The sequence below is a fragment of the Oncorhynchus kisutch genome, linkage group LG22, assembly GCF_002021735.2.
Source record: "Oncorhynchus kisutch isolate 150728-3 linkage group LG22, Okis_V2, whole genome shotgun sequence".
NCBI classification, from domain to species: domain Eukaryota; kingdom Metazoa; phylum Chordata; class Actinopteri; order Salmoniformes; family Salmonidae; genus Oncorhynchus; species Oncorhynchus kisutch.
In genome coordinates, this window is record NC_034195.2 from 53,830,283 (window position 1) to 53,850,282 (window position 20,000).

Below are 20,000 nucleotides of genomic sequence, written 5' to 3' on the forward strand. Positions count from 1 at the left end.
AAGCACTACGCGACAACCGATGATGTAAAAAGGGTTTTATAAAATAAATCCGATTGATTGGTGTCGGCTTGTTACAGATCTGTTTGTATACAGGCTTAGTCTTATCCACATGATTCTCCCTGCAAACCTTCTCTAATCAAACTGAGTGAGTAAAGAGCAGGCTGCCTGCTCCATTGAAGACGAAACACATTCTTGTCCACAGAGCAGAGCCCGCCTCCCCTACTACAGTACAAGTATCTCTTTGCAGTGTTCTGCACTGTAATAAACATTCATCGGCTTGCTTATTTTATTGCCTTGGGCTTGATTGATGGCAAATCTATGCAATCCTAGGGATCGGGTGGAACTGCATAATTGAAAAGTGACAAGTGTAGAGAAAGGTTTTAAATCAATAAGGCATAAGCCAAACGAAGAGTGGCTTTTCTGGCCTTCAAATCGATAACCACTATCATATTTGTTTGGCTTATTGAATGATGCAATTACTGTACGTCCTGATTTATATACTAATTTGTTTGCCATTTTGCAGGATGCAAATCTCTTGATGCACACTTTACATTTCAAGAATGTCCAAAATGGGCATTTTGGATGACTATAATATATACATATTTTTTATATTTATTGACCCTCTCTTGTTTAGTTAGACAAGAGTTGAGGGAAATTCAGTGAGTATAATTTTTTGGACAAGCACACAAAATTCTGTTTTGTGCTGTAGGCTTTTATACACACACACACACACACACACACACACACACAGGGGCGGACTGGGACCAGAAATTGGCACTGGACCATTTTTTCCCCCGAGGCCCCCACAACCATCCATTATTTTCCCTGCTGGCCCCCACTTCAGCACCTTTGCAAAAAAAAAAAGTTTGACAGGCCCACTGCTAGTTTGCTGTGTGTGGTAAGAAAGATGGACCAGCCCATTTGGCATTTGCCCTCCTGCCCTTACACAGACAAACATAATTTTCTCTAGAAATTCATCATGATTAAATTTGCATGCATGTCATATTGCAGGTTTTTATGTGTGCCGTTTGAAAGATAGTCTAATGACAGAAAATCGTATTATTAGCTCATTTTGACCTCAAAGCGCGATAATTATGCGTTTCCAGTGGAATGACGCGTGATGCTGCGTTACTTTCCACGTACCCATCTAGTCCACCACCGGAGAAAAGCATTGGTCTATCCCAGGCAGACCGGTCACTGTAGCCGCGCTGTTGAGAAGGAAACCGAACCGTACTGGTCGAGGGGAAAGGCATCCTGTGCCTCTCTGCCTTTTGCAGTGCGGCTGCTTTGGAGATACGAGGGACAATTCATCTATTCCTTTCCTGAAAGGAAGGATTTCACCCATAAATTATAAGGACCAGTACACCGAATAAGGTGAATACATTTATGAATACATATGGACTTGTAGCTAGTTTCATCTTGAGAGGGAGAGAGAGAGAGAGAGAGAGAGAGAGAGAGAGAGAGAGAGAGAGAGAAGACCGTGTGTGTGTAGTGCCGCTGCGATTTGCGAGATCATTCACCACCACTCGTTTATATAGATAAACTAGTCTAAACCAACAACCTTTTCTAATCCAATTGTGTTTTGTCGATTAGCCAAAGACCGAGGAGATAAAAGCACTTGGCATGGCGTGTTGACAGCGGCTGTAGGATACATAATGTTGCCGTTGTGTTAACCAGGACCGCTTGATTTCACCGGGAGTAACAAAATGTCGGCCACGGTTCCTTCTAACCGAAGCGAAGGTAGCGCCTGTAAAAAGAAAGCTGTTAACTGTGTGTGTGTGTGGTAAGAAATCATACAAAAAAACACCCATAAACTTAGGACAAGCATGGTGGTTGAACTATGACACAGCATCTTTACTCTGCACATTTCAGCGGTGTGTGTGTGTGTGTGTGTGTGTGTGTGTGTGCGTGTTACCCCCAGAATGAAGCACCTAGTCGCTGAGTTTAAAGTCTGCTGTTGCTTGAGCTACACTATGTGACTGTTAATTAATACATGTCATACATTCAGGTAATAATACCGGTAGTTTGCTACATTGTATACTAGGATGTTAAGTTAGATTCAGTTAGATTGTAACTACATGGATAAATATCGCCTCGATGTTATTAACAACACAGGTTAGCTGGTTAGCAAGCGGGCTAAAATAGCATTACATTGGTCAGCTGTTCAGATCACGTTTTCAAGGGGGTTAGCTTGTGATGTTTGATCGGGGATTTTTTTTCTCGGTAACCATTATATTTATAACAGGCTAGTTTTAAGTATGGTTATATCTAGCTACCTCCATCACCAAGTCACCTGTTGAATATAGATGATCAGGCAGCATCAGTCCTCCCAACAGGAGTCCTGCCCTGTTGGGCGTTGTCCTGTAGCCACGATAACTTTTACCAACTTGGTTACATGGAGGACAAGAGGCAACTGGTGCTTTCAAGACAACTAGGAACTAGTAATCTTCAGCTCGTAAAGACTGAGCTCTAGAAAGATAGATTTTTTCTTCTCCAGAGTTCCCAGTTGTTTTGAAAGCAGTATAGGACTTGTGATTGTGACCTTTTCTTTTTACTTGTGTGTGTGTGTGTGTGTGTGTGTGTGTGTGTGTGTGAAGGGGACACACTCTTTTCACGCCACATCGATACAAACTGATCGTAGCATAATGTAAGAAAGGATTTTTGCTAACCCCAACCCTTTTCCTAACCTTTAACAGTCTCCTAACCTGCTACATTACAGTAGCGGTGGTGTGGGGGTGAAATCACTGGGGAAGTCAAGCCAGGAAAAAAATAGTATGTGTTGTTTGCTCTGTGGTAACCTGTTAGTTCATATGCCTTGCCACTGTAATATATTGGTCTAAGGACAAACCAATAAGACACAGTGGCAGAGTAAATTCAACTACACCTGTGTTTCATCACAAAAGCGGAGAGCAACGTCTTTCCGGTAAAGTCCACGAAGCATATGGCATGTAAAAAAGAGTTACAAGAGGTGTATTTTTTAAATGTTTAAAAATAATAAAAATCTACTTGTACTGCTGCATCAGTTACTTGATGTGGAATAGAGTTCCATGTAGTCATGGCTCTATGTAGTACTGTGGAATAGAGTTCCATGTAGTCATGTCTCTATGTAGTACTGTGGAATAGAGTTCCATGTAGTCATGTCTCTATGTAGTACTGTGGAATAGAGGTCCATGTAGTCATGTCTCTATGTAGTGCTGTGGAATAGAGTTCCATGTAGTCATGTCTCTATGTAGTACTGTGGAATAGAGTTCCATGTAGTCATGGCTCTATGTAGTACTGTGGAATAGAGTTCCATGTAGTCATGGCTCTATGTAGTACTGTGGAATAGAGGTCCATGTAGTCATGTCTCTATGTAGTACTGTGGAATAGAGTTCCATGTAGTCATGTCTCTGTAGTACTGTGGAATAGAGTTCCATGTAGTCATGTCTCTATGTAGTACTGTGGAATAGAGTTCCATGTAGTCATGGCTCTATGTAGTACTGTGGAATAGAGTTCCATGTAGTCATGTCTCTATGTAGTACTGTGGAATAGAGTTCCATGTAGTCATGTCTCTATGTAGTACTGTGGAATAGAGTTCCATGTAGTCATGTCTCTATGTAGTACTGTGGAATAGAGTTCCATGTAGTCATGGCTCTATGTAGTACTGTGGAATAGAGGTCCATGTAGTCATGTCTCTATGTAGTACTGTGGAATAGAGTTCCATGTAGTCATGTCTCTGTAGTACTGTGGAATAGAGTTCCATGTAGTCATGTCTCTATGTAGTACTGTGGAATAGAGTTCCATGTAGTCATGGCTCTATGTAGTACTGTGGAATAGAGTTCCATGTAGTCATGGCTCTATGTAGTACTGTGGAATAGAGTTCCATGTAGTCATGGCTCTATGTAGTACTGTGGAATAGAGTTCCATGTAGTCATGGCTCTATGTAGTACTGTGGAATAGAGTTCCATGTAGTCATGGCTCTATGTAGTACTGTGGAATAGAGTTCCATGCAGTCATGGCTCTATGTAGTACTGTGGAATAGAGTTCCATGTAGTCATGTCTCTATGTAGTACTGTGGAATAGAGTTCCATGTAGTCATGTCTCTATGTAGTACTGTGGAATAGAGTTCCATGTAGTCATGGCTCTATGTAGTACTGTGGAATAGAGTTCCATGTAGTCATGTCTCTATGTAGTACTGTGGAATAGAGTTCCATGTAGTCATGTCTCTATGTAGTACTGTGGAATAGAGTTCCATGTAGTCATGTCTCTATGTAGTACTGTGGAATAGAGTTCCATGTAGTCATGTCTCTATGTAGTACTGTGGAATAGAGTTCCATGTAGTCATGGCTCTATGTAGTACTGTGGAATAGAGTTCCATGTAGTCATGTCTCTATGTAGTACTGTGGAATAGAGTTCCATGTAGTCATGTCTCTATGTAGTACTGTGGAATAGAGTTCCATGTAGTCATGGCTCTATGTAGTACTGTGGAATAGAGTTCCATGTAGTCATGGCTCTATGTAGTACTGTGGAATAGAGTTCCATGTAGTCATGGCTCTATGTAGTACTGTGGAATAGAGGTCCATGTAGTCATGTCTCTATGTAGTACTGTGGAATAGAGTTCCATGTAGTCATGTCTCTGTAGTACTGTGGAATAGAGTTCCATGTAGTCATGTCTCTATGTAGTACTGTGGAATAGAGTTCCATGTAGTCATGGCTCTATGTAGTACTGTGGAATAGAGTTCCATGTAGTCATGGCTCTATGTAGTACTGTGGAATAGAGTTCCATGTAGTCATGTCTCTATGTAGTACTGTGGAATAGAGTTCCATGTAGTCATGGCTCTATGTAGTACTGTGGAATAGAGTTCCATGTAGTCATGTCTCTATGTAGTACTGTGGAATAGAGTTCCATGTAGTCATGTCTCTATGTAGTACTGTGGAATAGAGTTCCATGTAGTCATGGCTCTATGTAGTACTGTGGAATAGAGTTCCATGTAGTCATGGCTCTATGTAGTACTGTGGAATAGAGTTCTATGTAGTCATGTCTCTATGTAGTACTGTGGAATAGAGTTCCATGTAGTCATGTCTCTATGTAGTACTGTGGAATAGAGTTCCATGTAGTCATGGCTCTATGTAGTACTGTGGAATAGAGTTCCATGTAGTCATGGCTCTATGTAGTACTGTGGAATAGAGTTCCATGTAGTCATGTCTCTATGTAGTACTGTGGAATAGAGTTCCATGTAGTCATGGCTCTATGTAGTACTGTGGAATAGAGTTCCATGTAGTCATGTCTCTATGTAGTACTGTGGAATAGAGTTCCATGTAGTCATGGCTCTATGTAGTACTGTGGAATAGAGTTCCATGTAGTCATGGCTCTATGTAGTACTGTGGAATATAGTTCCATGTAGTCATGGCTCTATGAGGTACTGTGGAATAGAGTTCCATGTAGTCATGGCTCTATGTAGTACTGTGGAATAGAGTTCCATGTAGTCATGTCTCTATGTAGTACTGTGGAATAGAGGTCCATGTAGTCATGTCTCTATGTAGTACTGTGGAATAGAGTTTCATGTAATCATGTCTCTATGTAGTACTGTGGAATAGAGGTCCATGTAGTCATGTCTCTATGTAGTACTGTGGAATAGAGTTCCATGTAGTCATGGCTCTATGTAGTACTGTGGAATAGAGGTCCATGTAGTCATGTCTCTATGTAGTACTGTGGAATAGAGTTCCATGTAGTCATGTCTCTGTAGTACTGTGGAATATAGTTCCATGTAGTCATGTCTCTATGTAGTACTGTGGAATAGAGTTCCATGTAGTCATGGCTCTATGTAGTACTGTGGAATAGAGTTCCATGTAGTCATGTCTCTATGTAGTACTGTGGAATAGAGGTCCATGTAGTCATGTCTCTATGTAGTACTGTGGAATAGAGTTCCATGTAATCATGTCTCTATGTAGTACTGTGGAATAGAGGTCCATGTAGTCATGTCTCTATGTAGTACTGTGGAATAGAGTTCCATGTAGTCATGGCTCTATGTAGTACTGTGGAATAGAGGTCCATGTAGTCATGGCTCTATGTAGTACTGTGGAATAGAGTTCCATGTAGTCATGTCTCTGTAGTACTGTGGAATAGAGTTCCATGTAGTCATGTCTCTATGTAGTACTGTGGAATAGAGTTCCATGTAGTCATGGCTCTATGTAGTACTGTGGAATAGAGTTCCATGTAGTCATGGCTCTATGTAGTACTGTGGAATAGAGTTCCATGTAGTCATGTCTCTATGTAGTACTGTGGAATAGAGTTCCATGTAGTCATGTCTCTATGTAGTACTGTGGAATCGAGTTCCATGTAGTCATGTCTCTATGTAGTACTGTGGAATAGAGTTCCATGTAGTCATGTCTCTATGTAGTACTGTGGAATAGAGTTCCATGTAGTCATGTCTCTATGTAGTACTGTGGAATAGAGTTCCATGTAGTCATGGCTCTATGTAGTACTGTGGAATAGAGTTCCATGTAGTCATGTCTCTATGTAGTACTGTGGAATAGAGTTCCATGTAGTCATGTCTCTATGTAGTACTGTGGAATAGAGTTCCATGTAGTCATGGCTCTATGTAGTACTGTGGAATAGAGTTCCATGTAGTCATGGCTCTATGTAGTACTGTGGAATAGAGTTCCATGTAGTCATGTCTCTATGTAGTACTGTGGAATAGAGTTCCATGTAGTCATGGCTCTATGTAGTACTGTGGAATAGGGTTCCATGTAGTCATGTCTCTATGTAGTACTGTGGAATAGAGTTCCATGTAGTCATGGCTCTATGTAGTACTGTGGAATAGAGTTCCATGTAGTCATGTCTCTATGTAGTACTGTGGAATAGAGTTCCATGTAGTCATGGCTCTATGTAGTACTGTGGAATAGAGTTCCATGTAGTCATGGCTCTATGTAGTACTGTGGAATAGAGTTCCATGTAGTCATGTCTCTATGTAGTACTGTGGAATAGAGTTCCATGTAGTCATGTCTCTATGTAGTACTGTGGAATCGAGTTCCATGTAGTCATGTCTCTATGTAGTACTGTGGAATAGAGTTCCATGTAGTCATGTCTCTATGTAGTACTGTGGAATAGAGTTCCATGTAGTCATGTCTCTATGTAGTACTGTGGAATAGAGTTCCATGTAGTCATGGCTCTATGTAGTACTGTGGAATAGAGTTCCATGTAGTCATGTCTCTATGTAGTACTGTGGAATAGAGTTCCATGTAGTCATGTCTCTATGTAGTACTGTGGAATAGAGTTCCATGTAGTCATGGCTCTATGTAGTACTGTGGAATAGAGTTCCATGTAGTCATGGCTCTATGTAGTACTGTGGAATAGAGTTCCATGTAGTCATGTCTCTATGTAGTACTGTGGAATAGAGTTCCATGTAGTCATGGCTCTATGTAGTACTGTGGAATAGGGTTCCATGTAGTCATGTCTCTATGTAGTACTGTGGAATAGAGTTCCATGTAGTCATGGCTCTATGTAGTACTGTGGAATAGAGTTCCATGTAGTCATGGCTCTATGTAGTACTGTGGAATATAGTTCCATGTAGTCATGGCTCTATGAGGTACTGTGGAATAGAGTTCCATGTAGTCATGGCTCTATGTAGTACTGTGGAATAGAGTTCCATGTAGTCATGTCTCTATGTAGTACTGTGGAATAGAGGTCCATGTAGTCATGTCTCTATGTAGTACTGTGGAATAGAGTTTCATGTAATCATGTCTCTATGTAGTACTGTGGAATAGAGGTCCATGTAGTCATGTCTCTATGTAGTACTGTGGAATAGAGTTCCATGTAGTCATGGCTCTATGTAGTACTGTGGAATAGAGGTCCATGTAGTCATGTCTCTATGTAGTACTGTGGAATAGAGTTCCATGTAGTCATGTCTCTGTAGTACTGTGGAATAGAGTTCCATGTAGTCATGTCTCTATGTAGTACTGTGGAATAGAGTCCCATGTAGTCATGGCTCTATGTAGTACTGTGGAATAGAGTTCCATGTAGTCATGGCTCTATGTAGTACTGTGGAATAGAGTTCCATGTAGTCATGTCTCTATGTAGTACTGTGGAATAGAGTTCCATGTAGTCATGGCTCTATGTAGTACTGTGGAATAGAGTTCCATGTAGTCATGTCTCTATGTAGTACTGTGGAATAGAGTTCCATGTAGTCATGTCTCTATGTAGTACTGTGGAATAGAGTTCCATGTAGTCATGTCTCTATGTAGTACTGTGGAATAGAGTTCCATGTAGTCATGGCTCTATGTAGTACTGTGGAATAGAGTTCCATGTAGTCATGGCTCTATGTAGTACTGTGGAATAGAGTTCCATGTAGTCATGGCTCTATGTAGTACTGTGGAATAGAGTTCCATGTAGTCATGGCTCTATGTAGTACTGTGGAATAGAGTTCCATGTAGTCATGTCTCTATGTAGTACTGTGGAATAGAGTTCCATGTAGTCATGTCTCTATGTAGTACTGTGGAATAGAGTTCCATGTAGTCATGGCTCTATGAGGTACTGTGGAATAGAGTTCCATGTAGTCATGTCTCTATGTAGTACTGTGGAATATAGTTCCATGTAGTCATGTCTCTATGTAGTACTGTGGAATAGAGTTCCATGTAGTCATGTCTCTATGTAGTACTGTAGAATAGAGTTCCATGTTGTCATGGCTCTATGTAGTACTGTGGAATAGAGTTCCATGTAGTCATGGCTCTATGAGGTACTGTAGAATAGAGTTCCATGTAGTCATGGCTCTATGAGGTACTGTGGAATAGAGTTCCATGTAGTCATGTCTCTATGTAGTACTGTGGAATAGAGTTCCATGTAGTCATGTCTCTATGTAGTACTGTGGAATAGAGTTCCATGTAGTCATGTCTCTATGTAGTACTGTGGAATAGAGTTCCATGTAGTCATGTCTCTATGTAGTACTGTGGAATAGAGTTCCATGTAGTCATGGCTCTATGTAGTACTGTGGAATAGAGTTCCATGTAGTCATGGCTCTATGTAGTACTGTAGAATAGAGTTCCATGTAGTCATGGCTCTATGAGGTACTGTGGAATAGAGTTCCATGTAGTCATGTCTCTATGTAGTACTGTGGAATAGAGTTCCATGTAGTCATGTCTCTATGTAGTACTGTGGAATAGAGTTCCATGTAGTCATGTCTCTATGTAGTACTGTGGAATAGAGTTCCATGTAGTCATGTCTCTATGTAGTACTGTGGAATAGAGTTCCATGTAGTCATGTCTCTATGTAGTACTGTGGAATAGAGTTCCATGTAGTCATGGCTCTATATAGTACTGTGGAATAGAGTTCCATGTAGTCATGTCTCTATGTAGTACTGTGGAATAGAGTTCCATGTAGTCATGTCTCTATGTAGTACTGTGGAATAGAGTTCCATGTAGTCATGGCTCTATGTAGTACTGTGGAATAGAGTTCCATGTAGTCATGGCTCTATGTAGTACTGTGGAATAGAGTTCCATGTAGTCATGGTTACATGTAGTACTGTGGAATAGAGTTCCATGTAGTCATGGCTCTATGTAGTACTGTGGAATAGAGTTCCATGTAGTCATGTCTCTATGTAGTACTGTGGAATAGAGTTCCATGTAGTCATGGTTACATGTAGTACTGTGGAATAGAGTTCCATGTAGTCATGTCTCTATGTAGTACTGTGGAATAGAGTTCCATGTAGTCATGGCTCTATGTAGTACTGTGGAATAGAGTTCCATGTAGTCATGGCTCTATGTAGTACTGTAGAATAGAGTTCCATGTAGTCATGGCTCTATGTAGTACTGTGGAATAGAGTTCCATATAGTCATGTCTCTATGTAGTACTGTGGAATAGAGTTCCATGTAGTCATGTCTCTATGTAGTACTGTGGAATAGAGTTCCATGTAGTCATGTCTCTATGTAGTACTGTGGAATAGAGTTCCATGTAGTCATGTCTCTATGTAGTACTGTGGAATAGAGTTCCATGTAGTCATGTCTCTATGTAGTACTGTGGAATAGAGTTCCATGTAGTCATGGCTCTATGAGGTACTGTGGAATAGAGTTCCATGTAGTCATGTCTCTATGTAGTACTGTGGAATAGAGTTCCATGTAGTCATGGCTCTATGAGGTACTGTGGAATAGAGTTCCATGTAGTCATGTCTCTATGTAGTACTGTGGAATAGAGTTCCATGTAGTCATGTCTCTATGTAGTACTGTGGAATAGAGTTCCATGTAGTCATGTCTCTATGTAGTACTGTGGAATAGAGTTCCATGTAGTCATGGCTCTATGTAGTACTGTGGAATAGAGTTCCATGTAGTCATGTCTCTATGTAGTACTGTGGAATAGAGTTCCATGTAGTCATGGCTCTATGTAGTACTGTGGAATAGAGTTCCATGTAGTCATGTCTCTATGTAGTACTGTAGAATAGAGTTCCATGTAGTCATGGCTCTATGTAGTACTGTGGAATAGAGTTCCATGTAGTCATGGCTCTATGTAGTACTGTGGAATAGAGTTCCATGTAGTCATGGCTCTATGTAGTACTGTGGAATAGAGTTCCATATAGTCATGGCTCTATGTAGTACTGTGGAATAGAGTTCCATGTAGTCATGGCTCTATGTAGTACTGTGGAATAGAGTTCCATGTAGTCATGTCTCTATGTAGTACTGTAGAATAGAGTTCCATGTAGTCATGGCTCTATGTAGTACTGTGGAATAGAGTTCCATGTAGTCATGGCTCTATGTAGTACTGTGGAATAGAGTTCCATGTAGTCATGGCTCTATGTAGTACTGTGGAATAGAGTTCCATATAGTCATGGCTCTATGTAGTACTGTGGAATAGAGTTCCATGTAGTCATGTCTCTATGAGGTACTGTGGAATAGAGTTCCATGTAGTCATGGCTCTATGTAGTACTGTGGAATAGAGTTCCATGTAGTCATGGCTCTATGTAGTACTGTGGAATAGAGTTCCATGTAGTCATGGTTACATGTAGTACTGTGGAATAGAGTTCCATGTAGTCATGTCTCTATGTAGTACTGTGGAATAGAGTTCCATGTAGTCATGTCTCTATGTAGTACTGTGGAATAGAGTTCCATGTAGTCATGGTTACATGTAGTACTGTGGAATAGAGTTCCATGTAGTCATGTCTCTATGTAGTACTGTGGAATAGAGTTCCATGTAGTCATGTCTCTATGTAGTACTGTGGAATAGAGTTCCATGTAGTCATGGTTACATGTAGTACTGTGGAATAGAGTTCCATGTAGTCATGTCTCTATGTAGTACTGTGGAATAGAGTTCCATGTAGTCATGGTTACATGTAGTACTGTGGAATAGAGTTCCATGTAGTCATGGTTACATGTAGTACTGTGCGCCTCCCATAGTCTGTTCTGGGGAGCATCAGACTAACAGCGTTTACAAATAGGCTGCTTTTTTTCATTACATTGTCATCTCAGTATGACTAAGTATGTGTGTCCTCTGGCTGGGCAACACATTCAGAGACTTGTCGTAAAGCCACTTCTGCGTTGTCTTGGCTGTGTGCTTAGGGTCGCTCTCCTGTTGGAAGGTGAACCTTCACCCCAGTCTGAGCTCCTGAGCACTCTGGAGCAGGTTTCCATCAAGGATCTCTTAGTACTTTGCTCCACTCATCTTTCCCTTGATCCTGACTAGGCTCACAGTCCCTGCCGCCGAAAAACATCCCCACAGCATGATGCTGCCACCACCATGCTTCACAGTAGGGATGGTGCCAGGTTTCCTCCAGACGTGACACTTGGCATTCAGGCCAAAGAGTTCAATCTTGGTTTCATCAGACCAGAGAATCTTGTTTCTCATGGTCTGAGAGTCATTTAGGTGCTTGTTGGCAAACTCCAAGAGGGCTGTCATGTGCCTTTTACTGAGAAGTGGCTTCTGTCTGGCCACTACCATAAAGGCCTGATTGGTGGAGTGCTGCAGAGATGGTTGTCCTTCCGGAAGGTTCTCCCATGTCCACAGAGAAACTCTGGACCTCTATCAGAGTGACCATCAGGTTCTTGGTCACCTCCCTGACCAAGGCCCATCTCCCCTGATTGTTCAGTTTGGCCGGGCGGCCAGCTCTAGGAAGAGTCTTGGTGCTTCCAAACTTCTTCCATTTAAGAATGAGGCCACTGTGTTCTTGGGGACCTTCAATGCTGAAAAAAAAATGTGGTACCCTTCCCAGATCTGTGCCTCGACACAATCCTGTCTCGGAGCTCTACGGACAATTCCTTTGACCTCATGGCTTGTTTTTTTCTCTGACATGCACTGTCAACTGTGGGACCTTTATATAGACAGCTGTGTGTCTTTCCAAATCATGTCCAATCAATTGAATTTACCACAGGTGGACTCCAATCAAGTTGTAGAAACATCTCAAGGATGATCAATGGAAACAGGATGCACCTGAGCTCAATTTCATAGAGTCTCATAGCGAAGAGTCTGAATTCCTGTTTTCGCTTTGCCATTATGGCGTATTGTGATGTCATTATGGGGTATTGTGATGTCATTATGGGGCATTGTGATGTCATTATGGGGTATTGTGATGTCATTATGGCGTATTGTGTGTCGATTGATGAGGGGGGAAAAAAATAAAATTATTTAATACATTTTAGAATGAAGCTGCATCGTAACTAAATGTTGAAACAGTCAAGGAGGCTGAATACATCCAAATGCACTGTATATATGCTGAACAAAAATAACGACAAAAACAGAAATATAAACGCAACATGCAACAATTTCTAATATTTCACTGAGTTACAGTTCATATAAGGAAATTAGTCATTTGAAATAAAATCATTAGGCCCTAATCTATGCATTTCAGATGATTGGGCTGGAGCGCAGCTATGGGTGGGCCTGGGAGGGCATAGGCTCACCCACTTGGGAGTCAGGCCCACCCACTGGGGAGCCAGGCCCAGCCACTGGGGAGCCAGGCCCACCCACTTGGGAGTCAGGCCCACCCACTGGGGAGCCAGGCCCAGCCACTGGGGAGCCAGGCCCACCCACTGGGGAGCCAGGCCCAGCCACTGGGGAGCCAGGCCCACCCACTGGGGAGCCAGGCCCAGCCACTGGGGAGCCAGGCCCACCCACTGGGGAGCCAGGCCCACCCACTGGGGAGCCAGGCCCAGCCACTGGGGAGCCAGGCCCACCCACTGGGGAGCCAGGCCCAGCCACTGGGGAGTCAGGCCCAGCCAATCAGAATGAGTTTTTCTCCACAAAAGGGCTTTATTTCAGACAGAAATACTCCCCTTTCATCAGCTGTCCAGGTGACTGGTCTAAGATGATCCCGCAGGTGAAGAAGCCGGATGTGGAGGTCCTGGGTTGGCATGGTTACACATGGTCTACAGTTGTGAGCCCAGTTGGACGCACTGACAAATTCTCTAAAACAACGTTGGAAGTGGCTTATGGTAGAGAAATTAACATTAAATTGTCTGGCAACAGCTCTGGTGGACATTCCTGCAGTCAGCATGCCAATTGCAACGCTCCCTCAACTTGAGACATCTGTGGCATTGTGTTGTGACATTTTTTTATGTCACAACACAATTTTTTTAGAGAAGCCTTTTATTGTCCCCAGCACAAGGAGCACCTGTGTAATGACCATGCTGTTTAATCAGCTTCTTGATATGTCACACCTGTCAGGCGGATGGATCTAAATCTATGCAAGGCCTAATAGACATTGCTAGGCGCTATAGACGTGATTGGTTGTCCATGAACATCTATTTTAGGTCATTTTGTGAGGCTAAATTCCCTTGTGTAGTCTACATTTATTTAAAACTCTTTTGTATCAATATGAATTAGCATATTTCTTTTATTTAGCCGTAATCGGTAGATTCAAATCTGAGGAGTTGAATGGTTTATTTTAGTGTATCCTCTCATTATTTTGTGCTGACTGAGTGAGTCTCCTCCACGTCAACAGTGGGAGATTTAATTCCCTTTGTGATTACTGTACTATCCACTGGAGAGGAACGAACACGCACGCACACACACACGCACGCACGCACGCACGCACGCACACACACACACACACACACACACACACACACACACACACACACACACACACACACACACACACACACACTATGAAGGTAGAAGGAAAAGAGTTGAAGTGTGGAGTTGACTCTAGGAGACGTCAAGTTGCTTCACTTCGCTGGATGAGGTCGACTGTTATGAAAAGGAAAAGACTCACTGCATTCCAACCCAGAGTGGTCAGACGTTCTCGCTTTCTCCCTCTCTCACTCTCTCTGTCATGCTCTCTCTCTCGCTTTCTCTCTCTCTCGCTCTCTCTGTCATGCTCTCTCTCTCTCTCTCTCGCTTTCTTTCTCCTTCTCTCGCTCTCTCTGTCATGCTCTCTCTCTCTCTCTCTGTCATGCTCTCTCTCTCGCTCTCTCTGTCATGCTCTCTCTCTCTCACTCTCCCTGTCATGCTCTCTCTCTCTCTCTCTCTCTCTCTCTCTCACTCTCCCTGTCATGCTCTCTCTCTCTCTCTCTCTCTCTCAATTCAATTCTCTCTCTCTCTCTGTCATGCTCTCTCTGTCTCTATCTTTCAATTCAATTCAAGGGCTTTAATGGCATGGGAAACATGTGTTAACATTGCCAAAGCAAGTGAGGTAGACAACATACAAAGTGAATATATAAAGTGAAAAACAACCAAAATTAACAGTAAACATTACACATACAGAAGTTTCTAAACAGTAAAGACATTACAAATGTCATATTATATATACAGTGTTTTAACAATGTACAAATGGTAAAGGACACAAGATAAAATAAATAAGCTTAAATATGGGTTGTATTTACAATGGTGTTTGTTCTTCACTGGTTGCCCTTTTCTCGTGGCAACAGGTCACAATTCTTGCTGCTGTGATGGCACACTGTGGAATTTCACCCAGTAGATATGGGAGTTTTTCAAAATTGGATTTGTTTTCGAATTCTTTGTGGATCTGTGTAATCTGAGGGAAATATGTCTCTCTAATATGGTCATACATTGGGCAGGAGGTTAGGAAGTGCAGCTCAGTTTCCACCTCATTTTGTGGGCAGTGGGCACATAGCCTGTCTTCTCTTGAGAGCCATGTCTGCCTACGGCGGCCTTTCTCAATAGCAAGGCTATGCTCACTGAGTCTGTACATAGTCAAGGCTTTCCTTAATTTTGGGTCAGTCACAGTGGTCAGGTATTCTGCCGCTGTGTACTCTCTGTGTAGGACCAAATAGCATTCTAGTTTGCTCTGTTTTTTTGTTAATTCTTTCCAATGTGTTAAGTAGTTATCTTTTTGTTTTCTCATGATTTGGTTGGGTCTAATTGTGCTGCTGTCCTGGGGCTCTGTAGTGTGTGTTTGTGTTTGTGAACAGAGCCCCAGGACCAGCTTGCTTAGGGGACTCTTCTCCAGGTTCATCTCTCTGTAGGTGATGGCTTTGTTATGGAAGGTTTGTAAATCGCTTCCTTTTAGGTGGTTGTAGAATTTAACAGCTCTTTTCTGGATTTCGATAATTAGTGGGTATCGGCCTAATTCTGCTCTGCATGCATTATTTGGTGTTCTACGTTGTACACGGAGGATATTTTTGCAGAATTCTGCGTGCAGAGTCTCAATTTGGTGTTTGTCCCATTTTGTGAGGTCTTGGTTGGTGAGCGGACCCCAGACCTCACAACCATAAAGGGCAATGGGCTCTATGACTAATTCAAGTATTTTTATCCAAATCCTAATTGGTATGTTGAAATTTATGTTTCTTTTGATGGCATAGAATGCCCTTCTTGCCTTGTCTCTCAGATCGTTCACAGCTTTGTGGAAGTTACCTGTGGTGCTGATGTTTAGGCCAAGGTATGTATAGTTTTTTGTGTGCTCTAGGGCAACAGTGTCTAGATGGAATTTGTATTTGTGGTCCTGGTGACTGGACCTTTTTTGGAACACCATTATTTTGGTCTTACTGAGATTTACTGTCAGGGCCCAGGTCTGACAGAATCTGTGCGTAAGATCTAAGTGCTGCTGTAGGCCCTCCTTGGTTGGTGACAGAAGCACCAGATCATCAGCAAACAGCAGACATTTGACTTCGGATTCTAGCAGGGGGAGGCCGGGTGCTGCAGACTTTTCTAGTGCCCGCGCCAATTCGTTGATATATATGTTGAAGAGGGTGGGGCTTAAGCTGCATCCCTGTCTAACCCCACGACCCTGTGTGAAGAAATGTGTGTGTCTCTCTCTCTCTCTCTCTCTCTCTCTCTCTCTCTCTCTCTCTCTCTGTCATGCTCTCTCTCTCTCACTCTGTCATGCTCTCTCTCTCTCACTCTGTCATGCTCTCTCTCTCTCACTCTGTCATGCTCTCTCTCCCTCTCGCTCTCTCTCTCTCTCGCCCCCCCCCCCCCTGCTGTCCTTTCTACTACTGTCTTGAACAGACATCATTCTATTACTTCTCAACAGGAAGAGAGAGGGGAGTACAACATTTAATCTTCACCACAGGGCGTAGGGCTGCTGCAGCAGCATCCCCTGAGAAGTCAGAATATAAACTTTACTGGGCCTTTACTGGGCCTTTAATGGGCATTTACTAGGCCTTTACTGGGCCTTTACTGGGCCTTTACTGGGCCTTTACTAGGCCTTTTCTGGGCCTTTACTGGGCCTTTACTGGGCCTTTACTAGTCCTTTACTGGTTCTTTACTGGGCCTTTACTAGGCCTTTACTAGGCCTTTACTGGGCCTTTACTGGGCCTTTACTAGGCCTTTACTAGGCCTTTACTGGGCCTTTACTAGTCCTTTACTGGTTCTTTACTGGGCCTTTACTAGGCCTTTACTTACTGGGCCTTTACTTGGCCTTTACTTACTGGGTCTTTACTGGGCCTTTACTAACTTGGCCTTTACTTACTGGGTCTTTACTGGGCCTTTACTTACTGGGCCTTTACTTACTGGGCCTTTACTTACTGGGCCTTTACTGGGCCTTTATTGGGCCTTCACTGGTCCTTTTTTGGGACTTTACTGGGCCTTTACTTACTGGGCCTTTACTGGGCCTTTACTTACTGGGTCTTTACTGGGTCTTTACTTACTGGGCCTTTACTGGGCCTTAATTACTGGGCCTTTACTTACTGGGCCTTTACTGGGCCTTTATTGGGCCTTTACTGGGCCTTTACTTACTGGGCCTTTACTGGGTCTTTACTTACTGGGCCTTTATTGGGCCTTTACTGGGCCTTTACTGGGCCTTTATTGGGCCTTTACTGGACCTTTATTGGGACTTTATTGGGCCTTTACTGGACCTTTACTGGGTCTTTACTTACTGGGCCTTTATTGGGCCTTTACTGGGCCTTTATTGGGCCTTTACTGGACCTTTACTGGGCCTTTATTGGGCCTTTACTGGACCTTTACTGGGCCTTTATTGGGTCTTTACTGGGTCTTTATTGGGCCTTTACTGGACCTTTATTGGGCCTTTACTGGGCCTTTATTGGGCCTTTACTGGACCTTTACTGGACCTTTACTGGGCCTTTATTGGGCCTTTACTGGACCTTTACTGGGTCCTTTATTGGGCCTTTACTGGGCCTTTATTGGGCCTTTACTGGACCTTTACTGGCCCTTTACTGGGCCTTTATTGGGCCTTTACTGGACCTTTACTTACTGGGCCTTTACTTACTGGGCCTTTACTGGGCCTTTATTGGGCCTTTACTGGGCCTTTACTTACTGGGCCTTTACTGGGTCTTTACTGGGCCTTTACTAGGCCTTTACTGGGACTTTACTGGGTCTTTACTAGGCCTTTACTGGGCCTTTACTAGGCCTATTTTCCCACACAACTTGTATCACTTGTATCAACTTGTATCACAGGAAAATTATAGCATGCTAAATGTTTCTGATCAGTGGTTTAGGCTACATTATAGCATGCTAAATATTTCTGATCAGTGATTTAGGCTACATTATAGCATGCTAAATGTGTTTGATCAGTGATTTAGACTACATTATAGCATGCTAAATATTTCTGATCAGTGATTTAGGCTACATTATAGCATGCTAAATGTTTCTGATCAGCGATTTAGGCTACATTATAGTATGCTAAATGTTTCTGATCAGGGATTTAGACTACATTATAGCATGCTAAATGTTTTTGATCAGTGGTTTAGGCTACATTATAGCATGCTAAATGTACTATCAGTGTTATCGGTACTATCGGTACTATCGGTGTTATTGGTGTTATCGGGTACTATCAGTGTTATCGGTACTATCAGTGTCAGCAGAGAGGTGATCTTCCTCATCAACCCAGCCAGGCCTTTCCCCTCCCATGCCGCTGTGGGGGTGTTGGTGGTGGAGGTGCTGCTGGTGCTTTGCGGTTCTTCCCTGACTTGTGCAGCTGCCAGCTTCAAGGCCTCCTGGATACAGCTGTCAGCTTCAAGGCCTCCTGAACACAGCTGTCAGCTTCAAGGCCTCCTGGACACAGCTGTCAGCTTCAAGGCCCCCTGGACACAGCTGTCAGTGTCAACTTTTGTAGCCTCAGGCTCATCTAAAGAGCTTATTTTGAAGCGGGCCGATCAATGAAACAAGCCATGTCTTTGTATCTGTTGTTAAGGTCTTCTCTCATTATCCTTTTCATCTCCTTGGTCAGGGATGGCTCCGTAACCTTTTCATCTCCCTGGTCAGGGATGGCTCCGTAACCTTTTCATCTCCCTGGTCAGGGATGGCTCTGTATCATCTCCCTGGTCAGGGATGGCTCCGTATCATCTCCCTGGTCAGGGATGGCTCCGTATCATCTCCCTGGTCAGGGATGGCTCCGTATCATCTCCCTGGTCAGGGATGTATCCGTATCATCTCCCTGGTCAGGGATGGCTCCGTATCATCTCCCTGGTCAGGGATGGCTCCGTATCATCTCCCTGGTCAGGGATGTATCCGTATCATCTCCCTGGTCAGGGATGTCTCCGTATCATCTCCCTGGTCAGGGATGGCTCCGTATCATCTCCCTGGTCAGGGATGGCTCCGTATCATCTCCTGGTCAGGGATGTCTCCGTATCATCTCCTTGGTCAGGGATGGCTCCGTATCATCTCCCTGGTCAGGGATGGCTCCGTATCCTTTTCATCTCCTTGGTCAGGGATGGCTCCGTATCATCTCCCTGGTCAGGGATGGCTCCGTATCATCTCCCTGGTCAGGGATGTCTCCGTATCATCTCCCTGGTCAGGGATGGCTCCGTATCATCTCCCTGGTCAGGGATGGCTCCGTATCATCTCCTGGTCAGGGATGTCTCCGTATCATCTCCTTGGTCAGGGATGGCTCCGTATCATCTCCCTGGTCAGGGATGGCTCCGTATCCTTTTCATCTCCTTGGTCAGGGATGGCTCCGTATCATCTCCCTGGTCAGGGATGGCTCCGTATCATCTCCCTGGTCAGGGATGGCTCCGTATCATCTCCCTGGTCAGGGATGGCTCCGTATCATCTCCCTGGTCAGGGATGTCTCCGTATCATCTCCTTGGTCAGGGATGGCTCCGTATCATCTCCCTGGTCAGGGATGGCTCCGTATCATCTCCCTGGTCAGGGATGGCTCCGTATCCTTTTCATCTCCTTGGTCAGGGATGGCTCCGTATCCTTTTCATCTCCTTGGTCAGGGATGGCTCCGTATCATCTCCCTGGTCAGGGATGGCTCCGTATCCTTTTCATCTCCTTGGTCAGGGATGGCTCCGTATCATCTCCTTGGTCAGGGATGGCTCCGTATCATCTCCCTGGTCAGGGATGGCTCCGTATCCTTTTCATCTACTTGGTCAGGGATGGCTCCGTAACCTTTTCATCTCCCTGGTCAGGGATGGCTCCGTAACCTTTTAATCTCCCTGGTCAGGGATGGCTCTGTAACCTTTTCATCTCCCTGGTCAGGGATGGCTCCATAACCTTTTCATCTCCCTGGTCAGGGATGGCTCCGTAACCTTTTCATCTCCCTGGTCAGGGATGGCTCCGTAACCTTTTCATCTCCCTGGTCAGGGATGGCTCCGTATCATCTCCCTGGTCAGGGATGGCTCTGTATCATCTCCCTGGTCAGGGATGGCTCTGTATCATCTCCCTGGTCAGGGATGGCTCT

General features: G+C 43.7%; 1 protein-coding gene across 1 annotated transcript in view; it reads left to right on the forward strand.

Moving 5' to 3' along the window:
- Positions 1–20,000, forward strand: part of LOC109885810 (tight junction protein ZO-1) — a 194,484-nt gene that overhangs the window by 31,040 nt on the left and 143,444 nt on the right. Inside the window, exon 5 of the mRNA XM_031801464.1 lies at positions 18,172–18,411. Within this exon, the coding sequence (XP_031657324.1) occupies positions 18,172–18,411 (240 nt within the window). The remainder of the gene's footprint in view (positions 1–18,171; positions 18,412–20,000) is intronic.